We start from the raw sequence: 14,508 nt of genomic DNA, 5'->3' as shown, positions 1-14,508 counted from the left end.
AGGGGGCCTCTCAATCTGAGGGGGGTCTCTGCCTATCAGAGGCCACAGCCTGGATGGGGACAGGCTATTGTCAGGTTCAGGGAGTTTGTGCTGGGAGCCCCCGAGGGCAGGGCCTTGAGCACGGGGCACACGGGGCTTGCCCTGGGTTTTGACTGGCACCTCTCCTGAGCGGGTTTTGACTGGCACCTCTCTCTGCCTGGGCGCCTGGGCTGGGTCTTTCCTGGGAGGGCCTCGGTTCCCTGCTCCGTAAAGTGGGCGCATCCTGTGTCCTGGAGGATGCTCCTGACCAGCAGCCCTGGCCTGTGCCACCAGATCCAGGGGCATCTCCTCCCTGCTGGGATGGCTGGGGCAGCAAGGCAGCTCTGGCCTGGGGGTCACCAGCTTCCCTTTGGCCTCAGTCCTCTGACCTCACACTCCGGGTGCCTGAGACGAAGGTGCTTCTAGAGCGGGCTCACGCTGCTGCTGCCTCCCTCGCTCCCGCCTGTGGCGGGCATCACCGGTCAAGGCTGGCACGGCTTCCTGCTCGGTCCCAGGCCCTTGGGACCACGGAGACCTGGGGGTCAGGAGCCCCCTGAGCAGCTCCCTGGCCCTCCTCCCAGCAGCAGGCGGGGGTCAGGCGGTCGTGGTCCGGTCCACCTGTGGCCTTCTGGCTGGAGGCCCCTGGGGTCGCTCCGCCCCTGGGACGGAAACACTCCCCTGAAATCCACGGCTGGGGCGGAGGTGGAGTCATGCTGGGCGGCAGCTGCGGCCCCTCTGAGGGATGGTGGGGACAGTGCTGCTGGAGCAGTGCCACCTGGCACTACGGAGCCAAGGCGACTGGGTCCCTGGTCTGCAGCCAGCACGTCGCGTCGAGGCGCGCACCTGCCTGCGCCCAGGAGGGCCTTGTGTCCCTGAGGGGAGCTCACTGTGTGCAGGAGGCTGGGGGCCGCGGCCCTGCACCCGGGAGGGAGCCCCAACACCTGAGCCCCAGAGGCCGTCCGCCACAGCACAGTGACACGGGGGCCGTCCGCCACAGCACAGTGACACCGGGGCCATCCGCCAGCCTGTGCGTGACTGGTCACGTCACTGCGTTAGTCACTGAGCCCGAGGTGGCAGCTCGAGGCCGGCCCCAGGTCCCGGCGTGGCTTCCCCGAGGCCCCCTTCTGAGAGGACTCGGGGCCACATCTGCCTGAAGACCTGCTGCCCCCGGGAGCAGGACCGGTGGAGGCTCCAGGAGGGGACCTCGCCTCGGTGGCAGCCTCGTGCTGCACCCTCTGGGCCGCGTGTGGGGTCTGGCGCACAGTAGGGCCCAGGGGTGGCGGGATGCTGTGGAACGTGCCTGGCGGGCGGCTTCCTCGTGTGGCTTGTGCGCCAGCTCCTGCCAGGCATCGCTGCAGGCAGTGCCCGGTCGCCCCCCTCAACACCTCACTGCCCTGTGCATGGGACGCCCTGGGCCGGGAGGCGCGCTGGCAGCTAGGCGGGCAGTGCGAGTGCTGCCCATGCACAGGGCACAGCTGCAGAAGATGCCGCGCTGAGAGAGGCTGCCAGCGTGTGCCATTCAGAGATAGCGGCGTCCTGTGCCCCTGGCGGATGGGCAGAGGCCAGCCTGGAGCGCCTGCCTGGCCAGGGCAGGAGGGGGCTCCGCAAGGTGCCTGGCCAGGCAAGCCTGTTGGGTGCCCCACAGACCCAGTGGGCAGGTGCCTGTGCCCCTCTCCGGCCAGCCCCAGGCGCCATGTTTGTTTGTGTCAGCGGCCGCAGGCGCACCTGGCACCGTGGGGTGTTCCAGCGTGGGGCAGTGCCGCCTTGGAGGGCGCTGGCCGTCCTCCTCCTGTACCGTGTGCCTCGCGAGTTGCTGTCAGGAGAGGAGGTGGACGGTCCGGGGTCCAGCAGAGCTTCCCTGCGGTCCCGTGGGAGGGGGGCCTCTGAGGGGAGAGCCGCCCCCACCCAGGTCCAGCCGTGGGCCTTTGGTGGCCCAGTGTTCAAAGGACATTCACGGTCCCTGGGCTGCGCGGCACCGCCATTCTTTCAGGTTCGAGCTGCTCCTTGTGCCGCCAGGGCCTCCGGCTTGTTCGCAGTTTCTCTGTGGGTGGCCCGAGCCTCCCATTGTCCCCGCACAATAGTGGTGGCTGAGCTGTGAAGAAACGGGGACAGGAAGCCCCACCTAGGCCGACAAGCGGCACTCCCTGTTCCTGCCGCCCTCCCCTGCCTGGCTGCGCCTGGGCAGGTGCCTTTGTCTCCCTGGCCTGGGGGCCTGGGGACGGCTTCCTGTGGGCATCCCGGCCCTGTGTCCCTCTGTGTCCGTCCCTCCCCTGGCTGACCTCTAGGGGAGGCTCCTGCCAGCAGCCAGTCCTGGCCAGCACATTCCTCGCCTTCCGGTGACTTCCTGGCCTGCTGTGTGCCAGCCACTCCTGGCCCTGAGGACACAGCTCTGGAGAGGAGCGGCCGCCCGCTCTGTCCTGTTACGGGTGAAGGTGCACCCAGCATCACCACACGCTCGGGAAGAGGACACCGAGATTCAGAGAAGTGGGTGCACTTTCCTGAGGCCACGCAACAGGAAGGAGGAAGGCCCGCCAGTTTCTTAACCTGACTCTGTGGTTGGAGCCATGCTCCCTTCTTGTGCTTGGCCTGTCCCTGAGGAGCTAGTGTAGATGCTCAACCTCAGTTCTCATTGGTCAGGTGGGCTCGTATGCAAGTGGGAAGGTGGGGAGTACGTGAAGACAAGGGGGCCCCTTGGAGAGGAAATATTTGAGCAAGGCCTGCTGGGTAAGAAGCAGTCTACTCAGGGCAGATTGGGGGAGAGCAACCTGCCAGCAGGAATGACATGTGCAAAGGTCCTGAGGCAAGAATAGATCTGGCTGAAGATTCCTGCCGGTGCTGGGAGGCAGGTGGAGGAGAGCTTGGAGGCCTTACGGCCACAGGAGAGTTTGGGTCTCCTCCTGTGGAAGCCGTGGGCAGCGTTGGGCTGTGGGTGACAAGATGGACTGATGTGTTTGGAAGGCTCCCTCTGGTGTGTGTGTAGATTCCTGGGATGGCAAGGGGGACCAGGGAGGGGTGACCGCATTGGTCCAGGCAGGGGAGGGCGGTGGCTTGGACCGGGCTGGCTGTGCAGGTCGGGAGGGATGGCGGGCTTTCTCGGTAAGGGGGTGGGGATCCGCTGGGAGGCGGAGGGGGATACCGGGTGGGGACGAGGCTCTGGTTGGTGTGGGGGCTCCTCAGGTGCCTGGGGGAGATGCCGAGGGGCGGTGGGGGTCCAGGGTGGGGACAGAAACTGGAGGGTGTCAGCAAAAGACGGGCTCGAGACCGGCTGTGGTCCCTGCGTGAGCGTGGATGGAGACGGGGCTGCCTTCTGGGCCTCTGGGGCCCCCTCGTGGGACCCCAGCAGTCCGTCCCCACAGGCTTGAGTCTGGGTGGTGCTGGGCTTTGGTGGCCGCCATGGACATCACCCCGCGTGATGGGAAGGATCTGACGGCCGAGGGGAGGGCCGCTTCCTCTCTGCTGCCTGCCTCGCCTTGCTGTCCTCGCCGTCTCCCAGACGCAGCCATCTCCCTGACAGGCGTGGGGTATGGTCCCGCTAGAGGTTAACCTGCAGCTGGACTCTGGAGACCACGTGCTGGCCAGGGTGGCTCCCCTGGGCCCCAAGGGCTGCCAGGCCAGCTCAGCTCACTGTGGCCCTGTGACTGACAAGTCCCTGGTTCCCTCTCCCTGGGGTCTCCGTGGGCACCCCTGCTCTGCCCTGGTCTCCCTGCTCTGCTTCACCCTGACATTCTGGTTCCTCCCATAACACAGCTCCTTTCACCAACACCCAAAAGCTGGGAGGCTTTGCTTTAAAATACCTGAGTAGCAGCCTGGTGTGGTGGCTCGGGAGGCAGAGGCAGGAGGATTATAGGTTTGAGGCCAGCCTCAGCAACTTACTGAGACCCTAAGCAACTCAGTGAGACCTTGTCTCAAAATAAAAAATAAAAAGGGCTGGAATGTGGCTCAATGGTTAAGTGCCCCTGGGTTCATTCCCTGGTACCCACCCCCTCAAAAAAAAATCCAGTCAAAACATCTGGTGGTCCTGGGCCTCTGCCTCCCCACCCGTTCCCACTTGGAGAGGATAAGTGGTAGCCCTCAGGCGGGCTCATGCTTGCTTGGTCCCCCGTCCCTCCTGTTTATTGTCAGACTTTGCACCTCACAGAGGAGGGAGGTGATTTCTCTGCTGAGCCCCAGCATGGTACGGCAGAAGGACGGTGGTCCACCTGCCCGGGAGGACCTGGGCAGCTGTCCGAAGGAAGGCGGTGATCCCAAGAGGCGCACACGGGCCTCCACGTCGTCCTGTGCACGACGCTCTCTTCTGGGGTTAGAAAGGCAGAAGTGAGAGACACTGTGCCCCTGGCACCTCCCTGTGGCCTGGGACCCCCTGCGCCCCTGGGACCCCCTGTGCCCTGGCACCTCTCTGTGCCCTGGCACCCCTGTGTCCCTGGCACCTCCCTGTGCCCTGGGACCCCCTGCACCCCTGGCACCTCCCTGCGCCCCTGGGACCCCCTGCGTGCCTGGCACCTCCCTGTGCCCCTGGGACCCCCTGCGTGCCTGGCACCTCCCTGTGCCCTGGGACCCCTGTGTCCCTGGCACCTCCCTGCGCCCTGGGACCCCCTGCGCCCTGGCACCTCCCTGTGCCCTGGCACCCCTGTGTCCCTGGCACCTCCCTGTGCCCTGGGACCCCCTGCGCCCCTGGCACCTCCCTGCACCCCTGGGACCCCCTGCACCCCTGGCACCTCCCTGCGCCCCTGGGACCCCCTGTGTCCCTGGCACCTCCCTGTGCCCTGGGACCCCCTGCGCCCCTGGCACCTCCCTGCGCCCCTGGGACCCCCTGCGCCCCTGGCACCTCCCTGCGCCCCTGGGACCCCCTGCGTGCCTGGCACCTCCCTGCGCCCCTGGGACCCCCTGTTTCCCTGGCACCTCCCTGTGCCCTGGGACCCCCTGCGCCCCTGGCACCTCCCTGCGCCCCTGGGACCTCCTGTGTCCCTGGCACCTCCCTGCGCCCCTGGGACCCCCTGTGTCCCTGGCACCTCCCTGTGCCCTGGGACCCCCTGCGCCCCTGGCACCTCCCTGCGCCCCTGGGACCCCCTGCGTGCCTGGCACCTCCCTGTGCCCCTGCCTATGGGTTTGCAGCCTGGAGGGCTCCGAGGAACTGCTGGCCGAGGTCCCCAGGGGGTGGTGGTCAGGGACCTGAGGGCCTGCTGGCCAGGAAGGCGACTCCTCATGTTTCCAGGCTTCCTAGTTCCGACTTCTGAGCCGCATGACTGTGTTAAGTTTGGAGGTTAAATTGTAAAAAAAAACACAAGGATGAAAAAATTGGTGGAGACGAATTGTCACCCTGGAGGCCGGGGGTGGTGGTGGTGGGGCAGAGCTGCCTGCGCTGCTCTGGGGTCTCTTCAGGGCCTGCGTGGGGCAGGGTGTGGCAGACCCTCAGCAGATGGAGTGAGGAGCCATCCACGGGTCGGGGCGTCTGCAGAGCAAGACTCCCTGTCCCTGGACCACGTGCCTCCCGGGCTCCCGCAGGGGATGACCACGCCCCTTCCCAGGGCATCCTGGTCAGTCGGAGGCGCTGACTCTCCTCTCCTCTCTGTAGGCCTTCCTGCATCGCATCCGGCAGAATGTGGCAGACTCCGTGGAGAAGGGACTCACCGAGGACAACGTCAAGGTATGGACGACCAGGATGCCCCTTCATGGACGGCCCTGCCGCTGCAGGACGCTGGGGAGGGGACGTCACCTGCTGGCGCCAGCATTATGCTCCCGGCTCCCTGGAGGACTCCCCTGGGGTCACGGGAGCAGACTGGCTTGGTCCTCTCCCAGTGCGAGACCCTCTCCCTGGGCCCAGTGTGGCTACCCTGTCTCCCAGCCCCTGGGTCTGGCTGCTGGCTCAGAGCCAGTGGGACTCCCTTCCCCAGAGCCTGGCTGCTGCAGCTGCCTCCTGCCTGGGCTGGGCGCCCGGGGCAGGGGCCGAGCAGTGATGGCCAGTCTTATCTTGGCAGAGGCTCAGGGGAGGCCGGGGAGGAGATCAGTGGGCCTTCTGTGTGCACAGCAGAGGCTCCACGCCCGGGCCTGGCTCTGATGTGACCTTGCCCTCTGGGAAGTCGCCTTTCAGTCCTTGGGACTCTGAAGGTCCTGGTCTGAGGGGCTATGGGCACCCGAGGCGCCCAGCACATGTGGCCAAGGAAGGCACCCTCCCCCATTCCTTCCAGTGTCCCTGCTCACCTGGACAGGGACTTGACGCTTCTGAGCTCACGTTTTGCTTAGGAAAGTTGAGGCTTGCAGATGTACAGAGACTTGCCTGGCAGCCAGCGATGGGCCGCTCTCCAGGCTGGGCCGCTCTCCGGGCTGGGGTGCTCTCCAGGCTGGTTTCCCCTCCTCACTTGCTCAGTGCATGTTTACCGAGCATTGCTGTGAATTGCTCACTTGTGACACACAGTTAGCTCCTAAGTCTTATCTTACACTTGAAGATCGTAGCACGCTGCAGCATTTAAGACACTTGTTCTCTGTGAGGTCTGACTCCCAGACAGTGAAGGGCATAGTTCCCAAGTGCCAAGTGCAGTGTGTTCACACCTGGCCCAGATCTTCAAAGGCAGGAAGCATCTCCCACCTGCAGGCCACCCTATGCCCTTCGCACACAGTCCTCCCTCCCTAAAGCTAACAAGGTCTTCTGACACCACTGATTGGTTTTGTCCATTCTTTCAGGTCTAGGGTCTTGCCTTCACCACGCCCGGGAGCTGCCCGTGGTGCTATGTGGAACCCTGATTTTTCATTGCTCTGTAATAGTCCACAGTGTGAACATACCACAGTTCACACATCCCTTCTCTTGAGGGTGGATATTTGAATTGTATCCAGTTTTGGCTTTTGTGACAGTTTCTGTGGATGATTTTTGGACATTTCTCATTTCTTTTGGGTATACACTTGAGACAGATTTATTTTGAAATGTGGCCACCCTTTCTTACAGTGCACAGTGTGTCTGAGAACGTGTGCCTTTAACAGGAGTGGGTTCAGTCAGTGAGTGGATGTGCTGTAGGAACAGCACTGCGGGCGTGGGGTGCCACAGCCACTTCCTGTGACCGGGGACCAGGTACCCCCATCGTGGGGCTCTGTTCCCTGCTGTATCCTTGGGGTCTCTGAACCTGGCACATAGTAGGTGCTCAGAAAGTGCCAAATGGGTGTGAGACTCCTGACTGTTCATTTCCCGTGTCTGGTGTTTGAACCGTGTGGGCACCTGGCTTCTTCAACAGTTAAACTTAGAGACACTTGTGAAATAAAGAGATGGAGAACGGAGTTCGTAAAGTTTAAGAGCATCTGAGGGGCAAGGAAGCTCTCTCCTGGTCCTTCCTGGAACACCTGTAGAGTACCAGTTTACGTCCTCATCTAAGAAGTCTCCGTTCCCACCAGCATAAATCCAAGGGGCCTCTTTTGGTGGTGTTTTACACAAACAGTCCCCTAATGGAATCTGTTTGGTGCCTGTATTCTGCCACCCCCTCTCCGACTTAACAATACATATTGAGGATTATGGTGGGCTTCTGTGTCTGTGTCCATGTGTATACTTTCACAGAGTCTTTTTTCAGGTTGCATAGTATTCCAGCTTGTGGAACGTATCTCACTGTAACTTATTAACCAGTCCCTACAGGTGGATATTTGTTCCCATTTTTTTTGTTGCTGCCATTGAGGCTGCAGCACCTTCACTTGGCCAAGCTCCAGACTCCCGCCTGAACCTCTCTGCCTGTGTGTCACAGTGGCATTCCTGCTCTGTGGCTGCACACACCAGTACGCTCTCCCACAGTCTGTGACACCTAAAGTGTCCCCAGACATTGCCAGAGTCTCCTGGGGGCACACTCCCTCTAGTTGGAAGCGACGGGTAGAGCGCATACAGAATTGCTGGATCAAGTTGCATTTCGAAGCTCTGGATGGACACGAGGAAGCCGGTGGCCTCGTGTGGCGTGTGTTTAACAGCACGTTCCAGACGCCCTTGGTGGCCGTGTCCTCTGCACGTGGTTGGCGTGGACAGCTCAGCTCTGTGCTGATGTGCACTGGCATCTGGGTGTGACGGGCAGGTGGGGCTCTTGCCCTGTGGCTTGCTGGGCGCTGGGCGCTGGTTCTCTCCTCTGAGCTGGGGTTCCTTGCCCGCAGGCCAGGGTGAGCTGTTCCTGCCCCGTGCGTCTGCAGCGAGGGTCAGACGCCCCCAGTGTGGTCTCAGGGTGCTCTGCCCGTCAGGGAAGGCTGCTTGCTCCTGGGCTGGACCTCGGGTGGGAGAGCCTGCTTCCCTCGGGCTCCCGGGAGCCGTGTTCCCCGCGCTGGCTCTGCTCGCTGGAGCCTCGTCTGATGCCGCCCTCGGGCTTCCGCGCAGATTCTGTTCTCCAACATCGAAGACATCCTGGAGGTGCACACGGACTTCCTGGCCGCCCTGGAGTGCCGTCTACACCCCGAGCCTCAGTCCCAGCATGAACTTGGGAACGTTTTCTTACAATTCGTGAGTACAGACCTGCCATGCAGACCCCCCCCCCCCCCCCCCCCGCCAGGCACAGCGGGAAGCCGGCGCCCTGGGGAATGTGGCCCCTTGCTGAATGGCTGAGCCTGGGGGCCTGGGACCTCCTGACCCAGAGAGCCCCCCTGCCACAGAGGCAGCTGGTGGCTGAGAGGACAGGTCGGCCCTGGACACCTGGGTTTGAATCAACGAGGGTGCCTGATGCCCGATGCCCCTTGGGCTGCAGGGACTAGCCTGTCCCCTGTTGGCCCCTAAGTCCCTGGGTGTTGTGGGGCCTGCCTACCTCTCCATGCCCGCTCATACTGTGCTGCCTGGGCCCCTCGTCGCGGGGGGCACGGCCCCGGGGTAGCCTCAGCTGTGAGGCTGGGGAGGCCCCTTCGCCTCTTTGAGGAGCTCCTTGTGTTGTGGGGACACGGGAGGCAGCGTCCTGGAGTCCAGCAGAGGGCGGGTCCTGTGTGGCCCTCGGGAGGTGGCTTCTGCTCCCAGGGACGCTGACCGGCACCTGGGAGTGGCACCTGGCTTCTGTGTCTGTGTCCATGTGTATACTATCACAGATTCTTTTTCCAGGTTGCATAGTATTCCAGCTTGTGGAACGTATCTCACTGTAACTTATTAACCTGTGGGCATTTCCCTGTGGGCGGGGGTGCGGCTGGTCTCTGGTGGGGGGAGGCCAGGATGCCACCAAACTTCCTGCAACACCAGGAGCCTGGGGGGATTCTCTGCCCCGTGGCTGGCAGTGCTGAGGTCGAGGTGTGGCCCTGTCGTGCGGGGCTGGGGTCAACTCTGGTGGTTGGCACCGGCTCGCTGCCCCAGGGCCCTGTCTCGATGGTCAGAGTGGCCCTGGCTTGGGGGAGTTGCAGCCCAGTGGAGGCAGCGGCCTGAGTGCACCCGGGGGGCGGGGGTCGCTGCTCCTGGCCGGCGGCTGACGCTCACCAGCCGTGCCGCCCTCAGCAGGCTGTTGGGACACGCTGTGCCTTGGTGTCCTCGCCTGCGTCCTGAGTGCAAGCTCATGACATCTGGGCGGATCAGGGGACGGGACGCCAGGAGCGCTCCTGGCAAACTGAGGTCGCCCTGTTCACGCAGTGGACATTCCCCCATGTCTGAGAGTGGTGTGACGGGGCGGTCTGGAAGTCCACTCCGGGGGCCGCAGGGGCAGTGGGATCTGCTCGGGTTTGCCGGGCCCTGCGGCTGCGGATGGAGAGCAGGCTGAGGGGCAGGGAGGCCGCTGGGAGGTCTGGTGGCACCTGGGACCAGCGTGGCAGCCCTGTGGGGTGAGGAGGGGCGCCTGGCAGCGGGGTCCAGCTCACGTCTGTGAGTAGGAGGTGGACGTGATGGGAGGGACAGTCCACTTCCAACTTGGGGGAACGTGGAGGGCCTGTTGCTCTGGAGCCAGCAGCCGAGGCTCCCGTCCCAAGTGCTGACCAGCCCAGTGACCGTGGGCGCCACTTCTCTCTGGGGCCTCCGTGGGGAACGGGGTTCGTGCTGCCTGGGGCTCTTGGGGAGGAGTACTTGAGGTGAAGCCTGGGAGCCGCTGGCACCCAGCGATGTCCTGTGAGTGCCAGCTGTGGGGGGCATCGGGAGGAGGTGGCCAGGGCTGGCTGTGACCCGAGGGCTGGCAGAGGGGAGCCGCTGGACTCCAGCTGAAGGGGACGGACCCATGGGTGCTGCCTTGGCTTGTCCGTTACCAGCCCCTGGGTGTCCTGGCCCAGCGGCTGAGGGCTCACAGGTCAGGAGGGGCTCTGGACACTCGGGTCCTGCAGGGTGGCAGGAACCCTGTCTTTGTGCAGGATTCCTGGGGTGGCGGGAGGGAGTGGGCATGGGGTTCAGTGTGGTGCCCACTTTTGGACCCCATGGAGACCTAGGAGGTCCTGCGGTTGCTGAGGTCCCATGTGAGGCCCTGCTGGCCGGCCATGAGGGCACCCCCACAGCAGATGCCGGGCCCTGGGGGTGCTCCTGGGCAGGACGCCCTCCTGGCTCCCTGGGACGCAGCTCCGTCTGCAGGGCCCTGGGGTCCAGCACGTCAGTCAGCTGCCTGGCCGCACCTGGCCCCGTGCTCGCCACTCTGTGGCCGAGAGACCTCGCCTCTGTGTCCCACCTGTGCCGTCGGGTCGGGGACACCGTGGGCAGGCGGTTGAGAGGTGGGAGGCGTGTCCTTTCCTTGGAGGCTCAGAGTCGCCCCTCACCGGGGTCCCGTGCCTCTGCCCTGGGCTGCTCTGTTCCCTGGCGCACCCCCCAGGGCTTCTCCGGGTCGCGGCTGTGTGCAGAGGCTACATCCCGGGCTCCGGATTTCACAGGGGCCACCTGGCCCTCAGCAGCCCTGTCCTTCAGCCTGGCAAAGCTGCCATGAGCCCTGACACAGGGACAGACGACCCCGGCTGGCGACGCTCAGTGCTGGAGACGGCTCCTCTCCTGGATAGAGTCCCCAGGCCACACAGGCCCCTCTGTCCGCTGTGGAACTCCCTCCCTGGCCCGCCGCACTGGCTCCCCTCGCCGTCTGCTCCTGCGGCCTGGGTGCGAGTTCCCTCAGCGGCTCCAGTTCAGCAGGCGCTTCCCCGTGAGCCCTTCCCAGCCGCCCTGGCGGGAGTCTCTGCCTCCCCCTCGCCCAGGAAGGAGGACTCCAGGTCTGACCTGCAAGTGGCAGAGCTGGCCAGGCCAGAGCCCCCAGGCCACTGGGTCACACTGTCCGTGTGCCTTGGTGGTGTCATCTGAGCCTTTGGAAACTGACAGTTAAAAACCCTAAACATACTTAAAAAGGGGGATTGGCCTCAGCCCTGGAGGTGGACAGTGAAGGGCTCTCACTGAGCAAGGGCTCCTGAGAACAAACGGGCAGAACCCAAGCTGTAGCTCTGAGCCTGAGGCCTGGCCCTGGTCCTCACGAGGACCCTCGGTGAGACTGAGCACCCGCCCAGGTCCTCCGCGGCCCCCTGCGGCCTTTGGAGGAGGAACCGCTTTCCCAGCGTGAGTCAGTGTTTGTCATTTTAAGTCATATTTTTAATTTAAAACGTAACGCCATCACCCGCTCTGCCCCCAGGCTGAGTCATCTGTCTCAGGGTTTTTAAAGGCGGCCTGCAGGCTGTTCTGGAAGCTGGGGTGTCACGTGCAGGTGGCCCGTGGCAGCAGCTCAGTGTGAGGCTGCTCAGGTGCCCGCGGCCTCAGCGGATCCCTGGAGGACCCTGGAACGGGCCATGGGGTTGGGCACAGGTACATCGGGGACCCTCACCACGTGGCGGGCACGGAGGTGGCTGTCTGTGGCCTGGGAGGGGACTCGGTTGAGGGTGGTAGCGGTCTCCGCTCTCCCCTGGGGACGGGTGCCTCTGCCCTTGTGGGTGGGGCTGCCTGGCACACCACAGCAGCCTCCGCAGCCCTGTCCCACCTGTCCCCAACCCTTTGCCCATCTGGTGATGCTTTCCCGCCGTTGTGCAGCATCTGGGCAGGGAGCTGGTAACTGGAACGGGACTCTGCAGACAGGCCATCCGGAGAGGAGGGGCCTGGCCCACAGACGCCCACTGGTGCCAGCCCTGGCCAGCGGGCGGGGAGGAGCCCTCCTTCCTTACCCACCAGCCCAACCCCTGTGGACTGAGTTCATTGCGGACGAGCCCTGAACAGCCCCTTTCCTGGTGCCGGGGCTGCACTGAGCCTCTGGCATGTGTTGGTTTATTAGGACCTGGCAGTGGTCCTCGAGGGCGGGTGCTGTGGTCCTACCTGTTTTCCAGGTGAGGAGACAGGCCCGCGAGGGGAAAAGCCACAGGCAGGCTTTCACCACTGCTGAGTCTCAGGCCAGGGTCCGGGTGGAGGCACCCCGCTCTGGAGCCTGTGTTGCCCACCATCCGATTCCATACCGTCTCCTGAAGCCCATAGTGAGCACCTGCTGAATGCCAGGTGCTGTGGTCAGCTCTGAGGAGCTGGCACCAGATGAGACAGACTCGTTCTTGGCTGCCAGAAGGCTCAGGCTGTGGGTGAGGGTGAGCAGACAGGTTGTTTCAGATGGCCGTGCGGATTGAGACCCTATAACTCACAGCTGTGGTCAGGAGGGGCTGGACCCCGCCTTCAGTCAGGAGGCTGGCTCCTGGGTGCTAGAGTTTGCAAGCACACACACAGCACCCCAGGTAAAGGTGGACACCGTGTGGTTCAGGTGGACCGCGCGTGGTGCTCTCGAGCTGGTGTACTGGGCCAGCATGCTCTCCCGAGCACTGACCACTAAGCACCTGAAGTCAGGTTCAGCCAAGCAGCTGCGGACGCCCGAGCTGGGGGCACGTCTGAGGGCAGAGGGAGGCCTGCAGCGGGAGGAGTGGAGGAGGGGTGGGGTGCCCCAGGTCAGGTCCCCAGGGTGCCGTGGCCAGGCGAGGAGCCGGGTTTGCCCCCGGGGCAGCCCTTCACGGGGATCTCCAGCCCAGGAGAGCACCCTCCCCTGGAGGCTGAGGAGACTTGTGGGTGGGCCCACCGTGCAGGCTTCCTTTCGCTGGAGGGTCCACACAGCGCCTCCTGCCCACCTCCGAGCTGTGGGCTTCCTGGCCGGGAAGGGCATGGCTTGGAGCAGATGGTCACCCCCTGGACACAGTGGGAGCAGCGGCCACCGTGACGTCCCTGTGCCCTCCCCGGGGGATGGCTCCCCTCCCCCTCCGTCCCCAGCGGGCAGCCGTCCACGTCTCCCTCACACCCCGGACCTGAGCCTCACTCCCGACCGCCACGCCTGGGTACCATCGGGGCCCTGGAGGAGTGGAGCGGAGTCCAGGAGCACTTCCAGTCCAGGATCTCGGGCCCCAGCGGCACCTGCGTCCGGCTCAGTGGAAGGGCGTCCTGTCAGATGGGTTCGCTGGGATGACGAGCTTTCTGAGATGACAATGGTGGAGATGCAGAGGGAGGACGCCCGGGGACACGCGGTGGGCCTGCACGAGGACGGAGCCCTTGGGGTACTGCCTGGAGTCCCTGCTCGTTGTCTCCACAGCCTCGTGACGCGAGGCCACTCTGGCCCACACTGGATGTGAGGCTCAGAGGCGGTGCTGGCTGTGAACCTGGGACTGGCTGCAGAGCCGTGGCAGGCCGGGCAGCGCAGGGCTGGTGGCGGAGGCGATGGTCACGGGCTTCCGGCAGGTCGGCGGCCGGGGGCAGCCCAGGCTCCCTGCCGGCCACAGGGGCCTAGGTTTGCTCCGCCCCCAGGCTGCCTGGACAGGCCAGTTCCCGCGTAGGAGCAGGCTGGCCTCTTCCCTGTTGCTGCCCCTCCGTGGTTGAGGCCCTGGCCGGGCCACTCTCCCTGGGTTTTCACGGTCCTCTGGGCTCGTTGGACGCCACCTTCGGGGCTCCACCCCAGCGCACCCCGGCCCTTTCTGTTCTGAGAGTCTGGCCAAGTTGCCGAGGCTGGACTCCCCTGGGCTCCTCCTGCCTCAGCCTGCGGGGCTCCTCTGAGACCCGTGGCAGTGGAGGTCGGCGTGGGAGCTGTGGTGCTGGGTCCCGGCTCTTCCTGCCCTGCCCTGTGGTCACATGGCTTGGGCTGCGCCGACCGGGCGGGAGGTGGCTCGGTGGTTCGGTGGCTTGGCCGGTCTCCGCGACTGCTGTGATGGTGGTGCCGCTTCGGGAGCGCGCTTTGGGCTGGTCCTGCAGCATGTGTGCCTGTGTGACTTCGTGTGGTGGTGTCCTTGTGGTGACTTCATGTGACGGTGGCGTCCTTGTGGTGACTGTGTGATGGTAACATGGTCCTCCTCGTGACTGTGTGATGTGACCTTGTCCTCGTGGCGACTTCGTGTGATGTGACGTCGTCCTCGTGGTGACTTTGTGTGACGGGGTGGTGTCCTCCTGGTGACTTCGTGTGATGGTAACATGGTCCTTCTGGTGACTTTGTGGGACGGTGACGTCCTCTTGGTGTTCCCCTAACAACCTGTTTGTCGGCTGTGTGTGTCCCTGGCTGACAACTGTGGTGTGTTCTGGAATGTTCCGCAGTGCTCCTGGGGGCCTCCTCACTTCGGGGTGCTCAGTCCTGGCAGTCCGAGGGTGGGGCTCTTACCCAGACCGCGTGTGGGAGGCGATAC

The 14,508-nt window shown here is 64.3% G+C and overlaps 1 protein-coding gene across 1 annotated transcript in view; it reads left to right on the top strand.

Annotated features, from left to right (window-relative positions):
• PREX1 (phosphatidylinositol-3,4,5-trisphosphate dependent Rac exchange factor 1) overlaps positions 1–14,508 on the top strand; it is a 145,399-nt gene that overhangs the window by 51,051 nt on the left and 79,840 nt on the right. Inside the window, exons 2-3 of the mRNA XM_079128603.1 lie at positions 5,591–5,662; positions 8,348–8,470. Coding sequence (XP_078984729.1) covers positions 5,591–5,662; positions 8,348–8,470 — 195 coding nt within the window. The remainder of the gene's footprint in view (positions 1–5,590; positions 5,663–8,347; positions 8,471–14,508) is intronic.

Source organism: Sciurus vulgaris, assembly GCF_902686455.1.
Source record: "Sciurus vulgaris genome assembly, chromosome: 2".
NCBI classification, from domain to species: Eukaryota; Metazoa; Chordata; class Mammalia; order Rodentia; family Sciuridae; genus Sciurus; species Sciurus vulgaris.
Note: the sequence above shows the minus strand (reverse complement) of the source record. Positions and strands in the feature narration are given on the sequence as shown.